We start from the raw sequence: 12,223 nt of genomic DNA on the forward strand, positions 1-12,223 counted from the left end.
GTTTGGTTGTTTTAAAAAATGAAACCAAACAGCCCCCCTGCCCACCACCCAGTTATAACCAACACCTAAGGAGCTGATGGTATTTACTTGAACTTGAGCAGTGAGTCTAAGTCCCAAATACATGAAAACACATGAACAATTGTGCAAATGAAAACACATGAACAAATGCACAAAAGAAATGTGCATTTCTTTTACAACATAGAAACTGTTTATCTTGGATCTTCTGGTTTATTTGTGTGACTTCCCAGGGTTTAAAATTTCACTCCCTTTTTAAAGTGAATCTAAGACAGCATCAAGAGAACATCTGAAGATCAATACCATACATAACTTTCTCTTTTTGAGCTAAATAAGAACTATTTGCTTGCTTAGAAGGCAAGAGATACTATGATACTGTACATTTTTAATGGAAAAAAAGCCCATGTAAAATTATCAGAAAGTTAGCTTACAGTACTTATGCAGACCTTTCAAAAATCATATTCCAGTTAAGTCCTGGCAAATTTTTTTTGTTTTCTTTGAAAAGTAGAAATTAAAATAATTGGTATACAAAAATATTTTGAAAGTCAACAAGCAAAGTTTAAAAAATATATAGTTTAAACTGTGACCATTAAAATTTAAATGTTTGAGTCAGATGCCAGAATTTTACAATGTCTCTCAGGGTTTTTTTTATTTTAGAACATCATTAAAGTATAGAACACTCCACAAATCATTTTGTGAATGAAATTTTTATTTACACACTGTATCCAGAAGCAGATACATAAATCCTTATACAATTATTTTTCAAAAATGTGCAAGAAATTACTCTAATTTTGTTTACAAACCAAAACACATTAAAATCAATGGACTTTGGATAATTCACTCTGTGGTGTGCTTAGTACAAATAGTGCACACCAGGTCTGAAACAGAGAAAAGTGTAAACTACAGCAATCTGGATTGCAAGTATTAACTTCATGGCACTCCATCATCACTATAAAAATTCTTTAACCCAACAGGTATTCATAAAAAGTTCTTTTAGAATTTTTCATTATCTGTATAGAATTTAGAACACTTTCCAGATACAATAATGCCATACTTTTCATATTGTGACCTATCATCTGGGGCATTTTTATTTATAAAGAATGCCTGTAATTTTTATTCTTTGCAGTCATAGAAAGATTTTATGAAATTAAATTGGCAATCATTAATGCATCCATAGCTTAGCTCAGAATTTGAAAGTTCAGTAATAGAGAAATGCTTCTCATCAGAATCATAGCCCATATATTGCTGGTATGCTGTTTTAAATTTATAATTCCAGTATTCACATAAATGAAATGCATCAAAACAAAAACTGCACAGATTTTCCTTAGCCCAGCAGTCAATATTCACAGAAAGAAATTGGCTTTAACAAAATGCAAAGTCAGCTCATCTGAGAACAGTGAGTTTAATTAATAATTGCATTTCTGATCCTTCTGACAGAATTACATTTTGATAAAAAGATGGCATTCACTATGTCAACAGCAGGATAAGTGCTATATCCTTCAAACAGATCAAAGAATACACATTACTTTCAGTTGTTTATAACACTGGCTTACAAAACAAACAAACAAATAAAAAAAAACCCACAGAGGAAATTGTGCAAATTTATTATTTCCAAATACGTGTGGTTTAACTCTTCTAATTGGTAAAACAGACAATGTTATCAATAATGTCAATCCTTTCAGATGCTCGAAAAAAGTTTTATTTCATAGTTTCATTTTTAAAAATATTTTTCCACAATTCAATCATAAAAAGCATACTTTTTGAACCCTTAAACTGTTGTGCTGAATAAATAGCCATATTTCTACTCTATAAGGATCGCAGTCAGTTAGCTTTTATTCCTAGTGTATCTACTTCCAAAGTTCCCCAAAATATTCTCAATCATTTTCCTTTTATTTGTCAAGGACACTTCGTTCCTCTAATTTTCATGAAGCAGAAGTCAACACAATTTTTGTGGTTATTCTGACTACTTCTAAATGGACTCATAACTAAATGTTACTGTGTTTCTTTTATATTAATCTTTATTATAGGAAATTGTAAGTATCTTTAATGTTTTCGAAGTATTTTTTCTGGGTTCCTTCTCCTGGTTGGCCAGTTATCTCGGCATGAAAAAATACAGTGAGGTTCTGATTAAAGAAACCTGAAAAATAAGTATTTGTGTCTACTTACTAATGATTTAAAGTATTTTGAGCTTTGTAGAAATATCAGTGTCATTTTTTTATTCAGAAGCAAAGTGCTATGTGGTTTTCACATCCTATACCTCAGCCACTTTAAAGTGTTCCTTTTGTGGTAGCTTTATAGGGGGGTGGGGAAATGACAAAGTTAACTTGACCTCATTAAGTTCACAGATGAAGAACAAGCAAGGAAGGCAACTCAGAAACTGGATAGTTGAAACAGTTTAAAGAAAAAAAAAAAGCATCAACATTTATGAGTGAACAAACCGAAACTTATAAAGGCATGAGCAAGAATTTTAACATGTGTGTTCTTGCACGTTTTTCAATTCAGCAGTAAGACCAGGATATTATAGCTTCAAATATTTAAGTTTCAATGCAATGACTGCTAAATTAATGCATGTGGCACAGTATAAACATATGTTTAATGCATTCAATAGTGGTATTAAATGGCAAAGAAAATATTTAATATACTATAATCTTTCAAAGATTCCGTAGAATGCATAGGCCCTCTAGTATGGGGAAAGAATTTTTAAAGTGAAGAAAATGCCAGAGGCTTTCTTCCAAAAGAATCCACAAAAATTATTTTCTTTTTCCTCCTCACAGACAGAATCAGAACACTGTACCATACAACAGGTTATTGTGCCTTTTTGAATAAATTTAGTGATCCTGATTCAGAGGAGGGGGGGATGGGGCATGACTGGATAGAGGGACAAGTCAGTAGAGATAAAAAAAGAAAACAGAATTCACACTTTCATAGATATATCTCCATGGCAGAGCCAACAAATTACATGTATAGACTGCTCTAGATTATTTCACTTTTTAAGTTTAAAACTTTATCAGACTAAAGAGGAAATCCTTATTCTCCCTCCCTTAAAAGCAAAGGCAGTCTTTATCTACCTTTGATTTTCTTTTTTTTATTTTTTAGTTAAACATTATGGTCAAAAAAATAAATTAAAAAAATATAAATTTCGTCTATCAATTCAGGCAACCCAAGATGTAGTGCTACTGCACCACCTTGCAGCAATGTATTCATTCCTAAAGACTCATTTGAGGGGACCAAAAGGCTAGACTAAATAAGGAGAAGAAAATGACCTAAACAAGAAAGCTATATCCAAGATGAACAGCCTTTTTTTCTATGGTGATGTTTACTGATTAGCCACTCCTACCAGAGACAGGGAATATGACATTCTAAAGTACAAAACAGGGGGGCAGAGGCAGACAAAGCAAGCCTCCCTCCCAAATTAGCTATGACCCTTTTAACAAATAACTCATAAAAGTGATCGAAACATGGGAGAAAGAGAAAAAACCCCAATAACTAAAACAAAACAGGAAAATGCCATGGGTTAACCTTGCATGATGAAAATACTACAGTGTAGAACCTGTACTCCCCATTGAAAGTCTTTTTTCCCTACAGAAGGTTAGAATAACTGTAAGCTTTTCAAATGCCAGAATTTTTGACAGATGTCACAAACATTTACTTAATTGATTCAATATTTCATGTCAAAACATATTTCATGACAATAAACTGAACATTTCCTGTGGTCACTGTGTATCCAAACATCTTTTCTCAATGATTTGAAAGATGAGAATAGAGTTTTAGAGATGCATTTTAAGCATCTTCCATACGAAATGTTATCAGTCCATTCCTTCCTCCCCAAAGGATATACAAAAAAAGGGAAAATGATCCAAAGGACACTAGCGTATCACTGTAATTTCTGAAGTGAAAAAAAATGCAGAAAAATGAAAAAGAATAAAATTTCAAGTAGCTTGAATATAAATAAGGTAGAAATCATCCTATTAAGTTTTATCCCATCCCCAAAATGGCTTATAATTTATGTTCCCACAATAACAATTCCTAGAATCTTCCTACAAATCCAGGAAATTCCACTCCCCTGCTCCCAAGATGAGGCGGGAAGGAAAAGGCCAAAAAGAGGGGACCTGGTAGGTGTTCATTTATTTAACTGATGGCATGATTAGAAAAGGTAATATTTGACAAGATTCCAATATCACAATTTCCTTATAGGTATTATATATTGACTTTCATCGACTTTTTTTTTAAAGGCCATTTTTAGAGGACAAAACACTGAGACAAAGAAGAAGGCTGAATCAACCTTCTTGAACACAGGAGTGTACAGACAATACAAGGCTTAGGAGGAAGGCATTTGTTTTTTTTTCTTAAAGATATGCTGCATAACCATGTTCTTATCACACAGCTCTGTCTATACATTAGGGCATATCTCTATAGGAATTTTCTAATTAGGACACTAGGAAATAGTTATTACTATAGGTGTAAATTCAGTAATTTAGAATACCAATATGTTCCTTATCCATGATAATTTTTTTCAAGAGGTTGTTTTAAAGGAAAAAAAATTCCATTCAACAAGTTTCATTTGACTTTTACTTATCGTTGAATACACATGAAATGTGCTTTCAATGCATAAAAATCACAGTGGATAGCAGCAAAGGACTTGGGGGAAATTAAGGAGAATTTGATCATTCACATTGTGATTAATCTGCACATTGATGAAAGATAGCTATTTCACACTTCTAAAAATAAACTGAGATCATTCTTTCCAACAAAACAAAAAAGAAAGCCTCCCAAAATACACAAAACCCCCCAAAACAAACATAAATCCAAATGCATTACTTTTCTTTTACACACAAAAATGAAATATTTTTATGGCAGCAAAAGATTTTGATAATAATGAAAGTCTGTAAACTGTAATTCAATCTCTTTTTGTTGTTGTCGTTCCCAAAGTGCAAGATGCAAGATTCCCGTAAGCTTTCAGTAGTGCTTTTCCTGTAAATAATCCTTCATTTTGTTTGGCAAAGGCAGTTTTTGAATCAGGTCTATTCTGGTGTACTGACGTATTACAAAACGACACAGGTACTGCAAAGAGCGCACCTGCATAAACCGAGACACTGGATTTGTCAGTCTCACTGGGTAAGTGGCAGATCCAGGCAGCCGGGATCTCGAATAGCAGAAAGCTCCATTTTCAGAGTCCCTGATTGAATGTTCAATTAAGTCAACTATAGATGTATGTCCCTCCACATCTGGCTGTTCATAAAAACTAAACCTACCATTTGAGTGTTCAATTCTAGTGTGAAGAGTTTTTCCATGGGAACGAAAACTCAAACTTAAAAGATAACGATCATCAGAACTATCTCGAACGAGAAACGAGCCATCAGGCACATTAGCTAATTTTCCCTCTGCCTCCCAACGTGTAATGGGGCCCCAGTACCATCCTTGTTTTGCAAGTTTTTTCAGTTCTTCTGTCAGACTCGTCACAACCATAGGACCACTGTTCTGTACAGAATCATAGACTCTTCCAACTCCTGGGGCAGTGTTAGGATCAAAATTCAAATGGCAGCGCATACTTTCCGCCACATGGGCATCTGTGCCATTTAATCCATTGAAGTTCCTTTGGATTTGATTATTCTGCATTGGAGGTAGCAAAGGTGAGAGTGGAGGGACATCGCTGTGATTAAGCCTTGGGCTTTGCAACATGACTCCTGTGGTACCAATCAACAAACCATTCACCGTCTGGTCCACAAAGATATCCGGTGCAACGACTACATCCTGATCCACTTGGCTCTCGTCTTCATGGAAAGCATTTCCCCCCACTTGAGAAGAAACAGTTGAAACTTCCATGGGTGAGGAACTATCCAGACAGTAACTACGTGATCCTTCCAAAGGATACATTCCCTCATCTAAAGGCACAGTATACTGAATGTAGTCCTGAGGCATTAATCCAATAACTACAGGCACATGTTCATCAATATGAAGATGCAAGTCTCCGTTCTGAGATTCTGTATTTTTTAATGCATTGTTTTGTTCCTGGAACACGTTTTCTGACTGCAACTCATGGAAGTCCTTTCTAACACCATTCAGTGCTGGGCTTGGATTAGAGGAATGGACCAAGGCCTTCACTTTCACTTCCATTTTGATGCAAGTCTCTTCCGAATTTGTAGGTCGAAGGGGCCACGGAGTTGGACTGTAATGGTGATTACGGAGGGAAGTAGATCTCAGAGGTCTTTGAGCTCGCACATCTTTGAAGGTTATTGGAGCAGATGAGGAAGAAAAGGTGTCATCATCTGCAGAGCTTACAGATGGTGTGCTGCCTTTGCCTTTCTGTTTTTGTTTTGCTGAAAGCCTCCTTTTTAATGTACCCATTAAACTTTCACTTTTTGATCTATTTTTGCCTCCTTTTTCATCTTCACTATTGACTTCACAGCTAGCCAAATCTTTACCATAGCAGCTGCCAAACAAGGAGTCATCTTTTCCAAATTCACTTAAGGATGGCTGCTGAACCACTACAAAGTCACTTTCGTCTTTACTTTTATTTAAGTTAAAGGACTTGCGAATTGTTTTCAGACTAATTTTCTTCATTATGACAAGATAGCAAATCTGGCTGATCAGCAGTGCTTGCGGTGATATAGCCCTAACACATGCAGAGCAGCTTCTGCTTCATTTACGTGTCTTATCCAGCCTCATTTAACTTCAAGAGCCATTTCCTGGAAACAAATAAAAAACAATTAACTTCAAAGAAATATTTCAAAAATTATCTATAAGGGTTTCCCCCTCTCTAAACAATACAGCAGTCGCAGTACTTAAACAATGGGCATCAAATAAAAGTAAAGATAGAGAGCTGACTTAGAAACCAATCAGGCTCAAAAAATGAATCTGCTACATCTGCCTTGGAGATTTCCACAACTTTTTTCTGCTATCAGCAGGATATTTTTTGAAACATACACACACGCTACATCACACTCACAGGCACATATATTTAATCCATGTATACATGTTTTCAAGCACAGAAACACTCCTCTCTTTCCCAAGGCTCCTAAAAAGTCCCCACATAAATAACTACAGAAGATAAAACTACAGGAGATATTCAACAGGATTCCTACAAACTGGTTAAACAGTCCTAAAAACATGGTCTTATAAGTTCATACTTTCTCTACACAAGTTGAGGAATATTCAAAAGGTTACATAATTATAGGAAAACTAATGAAAAAATAGAGGGACATTAACAGCAAAGTAACATGTTTACAACAAGTCCCCTCCTGAACTTCTTTGAAAGAAAAGTAGATTTCCAAACTGTTTTAGGCATATAAGACCAAGTTACAGGCTCTTATTGCCTAGAACTTTTAGAATTTTTATTCCTCCAGTACTTCTGCCAAGACCTAGGGACACAGCTGCTCAAGTCCCAGTCAACTGCTCCCACCTGGCATCTTGCAGAGTCATGTACCCACAAACTTAACCTTTTGGCTTGTGTTTTTTTTTTGTTTCAGGTTTGGTTGTGCTTGGAGGGGAGCTTGGTTTGGTTCTTTTTAACGTCAGCTAGACCTTTCAAAGTAAACAGCTCTGCAGAGAGAAGAACACAGGAAAGAGAAGAGAAAGAAGCTGCCACTGCCACAGAAGTAGGTACTACCAGTAGTAGTAGCCATTATTCCACGTACCTCCAAATACGTGTGATGTTAGCAGCACAAACTGCAGCAGCAAGCCTGGCTCCAATCTAAGCATGGCAAGCTCAATCTTTCAAGAAATCTTCCAACCTTGGTGGACTGAGGGGAAAGTAAAACAGTCCTTATGTACATACTTCCCACTTCTCTCCCATGGCATCACAATACAAGCAACAGAAAAAAACTGTGCAATAAACTGAAATAAGTTTTTCAACTAAACTATACGGTTTTCTTAAATAAGCATTCAAAAATTGCATAAAAACATGTGAGGAGAATGATCACTATAACCAAACAGCAGTCCATTGGCTATTACTCTTGTCCTGTCCAACTTTTGTGGTCCTCAAGTACACAAAGGCTAAAGGATCATATTCAAAGCAAACTAAAAGGCGATGCGAGGCATCTGTGGATTCTGAACTTCAAAATACCCTGAAAAATTTGACGTAAAGCCCTGCTGCTGGAGGTTGGACACTGCTTCATAAAAAGTAAAGCTTGATTTACTTAGATTTGTACCCTAGTCCTATCTGCAAATTCCCTACATTATCTGCATCTTCCTGTTTCAAAGACCAGTTCTGACTTTGTCATAACCTCTGATATTTCACAAGTCCATCTTTAGAGCATGCTCAGTTCCTCCCATTTCCTTTTCTTAATTACCAAACTAAATAGCACTTTCCTTACTTTCAACGGGGAGAAATTAAAAGGTTTCTGTAAACTGATATACTTCCTATCAGCAAAGAACAAACATGCCCCAAAAAATTGTTCCCTAAACAAATAAAAGGCTAAGAACCAATTTCTTGCTATAAAACAAATATTAAAACCTTAAAAAACCAGAACCAGTATTTTATCAGATGTTCAGATTATTTTCCACTTTTAACACGATGCCTGTTGTACCAAGAGTCATGAAACCCTAAGACAACATCTTCCACGTAAACAATCTGAAGTAGATACTGAGATACGGGTATGACTTTTCGAAGGTTAAAACACTACTTTTACTTTCCTACAAGTACAGATAAAGGCAGAGTTACATGTCAGTTAAGAGGAGACTCAAAATGTCTTGCTGACCTTCTATTCTTAAACCATTTGGATTTTGCCATCTTACCAATTTACAGTAAATGAACCTACAAAATGAATGAAAATTACAACTTCAGGATTCTACACTGCTCCTAAACCAACAGTGTTGGTTCATTTGATAAATTTAACTGTGCTTGTGTGTATGTAGTACCGGAAGCCTGGGAACCCTCATATCAGCTCCACCTGTGAAATCCACAATGTTCTCCAACTGCTTCTGACTGACACCCACAAGCTGACACTATTTCTACTTTTCCAGAAATGTTGCCCCATCATTGTGGAAACTATATTATACTGTTGGCAATTCCTAAACCTAAAAAAAAACCCAAAAAAACAAAAAACCAACCAAACAACAACAACAAAAAAACCAAACAAAAAACCCCACAAAAAAACCAACACAAAACAAAAAAACACAAACCAACAAAAAAACCCCAAAACCAAACCAAAAAAAAAAAAAAAAAAAAAAAAATGCACCCAGCCAAAAAAAACCAATGAAGGACAAAAAAGTAAAATCTGTCTTCCAAGCTAGGGAGAAATTAAAAGAGCATTATCACATTGCTGACTAGGGAAAGAAGATGCTCCAAACTGTATGATTCACACATCTTTTGTCATTGATGTGTTTCAAAACAATTAGTTACCTAAAATTTGGCTGAAGAAACATTGTTTTAGCTTTCAGTTTTTCCGTAACTAAAACATTAAGCCAGTCACTTGAAAGAACAGGTTTTTATCACGTGCTAGTCTTTCTGTATCAAAATGTGGAGTTTTTTTACAAATGAAAATCCAATATCTAAAAATAATCTCCACAGATCAATCTCTAAGGCAGCACCCAGAGTAGTCAAAACTTTTTACTCAGAAAGCAACTACTCAGCCTGTTTGAGCAAAAAAGTGTTTTACGTCTGTCAGCCTACCAATATCTTTATCAAAAAAAATGTGTGACTGTCCAAATGGGACTCTTCCAAGGAAGTCCACTGCCCTTGTCCCTGTGAAGGACTTCAATTTGCCAGAAATCAACTGGAAGCATCACACAGCTGGCCCAACCCCAGTCAGAAGATTGCTAAAAAACCTGGATGACAACTTTATGGAACAGGCCCTAGGACAGTCGACTCAGGAAGATGCCCCTTCTTGATCTGCTGCTTGTCAACGGAGAGGATCTTGCAAGCGAAGTGGAGATTGGTGGCTGTCTTGGCCAAAGCGACCACAAAGTGATTGAGTTTAAAATTTCTGTTGACAGGAGGAAAATTGCCAGCAAAACCTCAATTCTGGACATGAGGAGAGCAGTTTCAGGCTGCTCAGGGAACTAGTAAGTAAAGTCTCCTGGGAAGATGTTTTTGCAGCTTTTTGCAGTTTTTAAACATCACCTCCTAAGGGCACAGGAGCAGGCAATCTTTTCCAAAAATGGAAGGTGTATGCCCCATGGAAGCAAGGTCAGGTGACATGGGAAGAATACAGAGATTCTGCTTGCCACTGTAGGGAGAAAATTCGTGCAGCCAAAGCTCAGTTAGAGTTGCAGCTGGCCAGAAATGTGGGGGACAATGAAAAGAGTTTTTTTCAAATACATTAATGGCAATAGGCAGTATAGAAATATCATTGGCCTGTTACAGGGTGAGGATGGCCACTTCCCAACCAGGGACAGAGACAAGGCAGAGGTGTTTAACGCTTTCTTTGTCTCTGTCTTCAATACAGATGATGGACCAAGGGGGTCTCAATACCCTGAGCTGGAGGACCATGACTGCAAGAATGATCAACTCATAGTCAACGCTGAAATTCTGTGGGATCTGCTCCTTCAGCTGGACCCCTACAAATCTATGGGGCCTGATAGGATTTGTCCAAGCATCCTCAAATTGCTAGCTGATGTCACCACAAAACCTTTCTTGATGATTTTTGAGTGGTTTTGGGAATCCAGACAGGTCCCAGCTGAGTGGAAGCTGGCAAATGTCCCAGTTTTCAAGAAGGGAAAGAAGGAGGACCCCAGAAACTACAGGCCTGTCAGTCTCACTTCAGTGCCTGGCAAAGTCATGTAGAAGATTATTCTGGGAGGTACTGAAAAACACCTGGAGGACAATGCAGTCATTTGTCACAGCCAGCACGGCTTCATGAGGGGAAAGCCCTGCTTGTAAGACCTGATTTCCTTCTACTTCAGGGTGATCCACGTAGTTGATCTAGGAAAGACAACAGATATAATCTTATTAGACTTCAGTAAAGCTTTTGATACTGCCTCCCACAGTATCCTTCTGGACAAAATGTTATGTGATGGGTGAGCAACTGGCTTACAAGTTGAGTACAAAGACTTACAGTGAACAGGGTTACATCAGACTGGTGACCTGTCACTAGTGAGGTTCCACAAGGCTCCATCCTCAGCTCAGTGCTCTTCAACATCTTCATAAATGACTTGGATGCAGGACTTGAAGGGATACTAAATAAGTTTGTTGACTACACCAAATTGGGAGGAGCTGCTGACTCCCTCAAAGGCAGGGAGGCCTTGCAGAGAGACCTTGATAAATTGGAGAGATGGGCAATCACTAACCCTATGAACTTTAACAAGGGAAAGTGCCGGATTCTGCACCTGGGATGGGTAACCCTGGTTGTGAGTATAGACCAGGGAACAAGAGGTTGGAGACCAGCACTGCAGAAAGGGACCTGGGGGTCCTGGTCAGTGGTAAGTTCAGTATGAGTCAGCAGTGCCCTGGCAGCCACAAGAGCCAACCATGTCCTAGGGGGCATCAGGCAAAGCATCGCCAGCTGGTCGAGGGGGGGGGATTGTCCTGCTCTGCTCTGCACTGGGGCAGCCTCACCTTGAATACTGTGTGCAGTTCTGGGTGCCAAAACATAAGAAAGCTATTAAGCTCTTAGAGAGCATCCGAAGGAGAGCCACAAGGATGGTGAAGAGTCTGAGAGGGAAGCCTTATGAGGAGTGTCTGATGTCATTTGGTTTGTTCTACCTGAAGAAGGGAAGTTTGAAGAGAGACCTCATTGCAGCCTACAACATCCTCATGAGGGGAAGCTGAGTGATCTCTTCACTCTCACAACCAATGACAAAGGCCCAAGAAAATGGCATGAAGCAGAGTCGAAGGAGGTTTAACTTTGGTATCAGGAAAAGGTTTTTCAGCCAGAGGATGGTTGAGCAATGGAACGGGCTCCCCAGAGAAGTCGTGACAGCACCAAGCCCGACAGAGTTCAAGAAGCACTTGGACAACGCTCTCAGGCACATGGTGTGATTCTTGGGGTGTCCTGTGTAAGGCCAGGAGTTGGACTCAATGATCTAGATGGGTCCCTTCCAACTCAGTATATTCTATGATACACATGACTCATTACTTGTACCCTTGAAAATTCCATATGAGGATATAAGAAAGATTTGATGCTCAAATATAAAGCACATAAACAGCATGCATCTATCCAGAGTCCAGTTCATTCACACATGAGAAGTTGATAAAAATCTAGTGAGTGACAGTCCTGATCAAAGCTCTCCAAAGTAAACTGAAAACACCCACCAATGAGAGCAAGTCTCT

The 12,223-nt window shown here is 37.8% G+C and overlaps 1 protein-coding gene across 7 annotated transcripts in view; it reads right to left on the bottom strand.

Annotated features, from left to right (window-relative positions):
• Positions 1–703: 703 nt before the first annotated feature.
• SOCS6 (suppressor of cytokine signaling 6) overlaps positions 704–12,223 on the bottom strand; it is a 31,722-nt gene continuing 20,202 nt past the window's right edge. For 5 of the 7 annotated variants that reach the window (XM_027746024.2, XM_027746027.2, XM_027746029.2 and 2 more), the window contains 2 exons: positions 7,650–7,754; positions 704–6,701 (listed from right to left, as the gene is read on the bottom strand). In XM_027746024.2, the coding sequence (XP_027601825.1) occupies positions 4,972–6,576 (1,605 nt within the window). In that variant the 5' untranslated portion in view covers positions 6,577–6,701; positions 7,650–7,754 and the 3' untranslated portion in view covers positions 704–4,971. Of the gene's footprint in view, positions 6,702–7,649; positions 7,755–10,768; positions 10,877–12,223 lie in introns of those variants that run through there. The other 2 variants (XM_027746025.2, XM_039388199.1) reach the window with 2 other exon arrangements.

Source organism: Pipra filicauda, unplaced genomic scaffold (assembly GCF_003945595.2).
Source record: "Pipra filicauda isolate LSUMZ 115617 unplaced genomic scaffold, ASM394559v2 scaffold61_size3293851_pilon, whole genome shotgun sequence".
Taxonomy (NCBI): Eukaryota; Metazoa; Chordata; class Aves; order Passeriformes; family Pipridae; genus Pipra; species Pipra filicauda.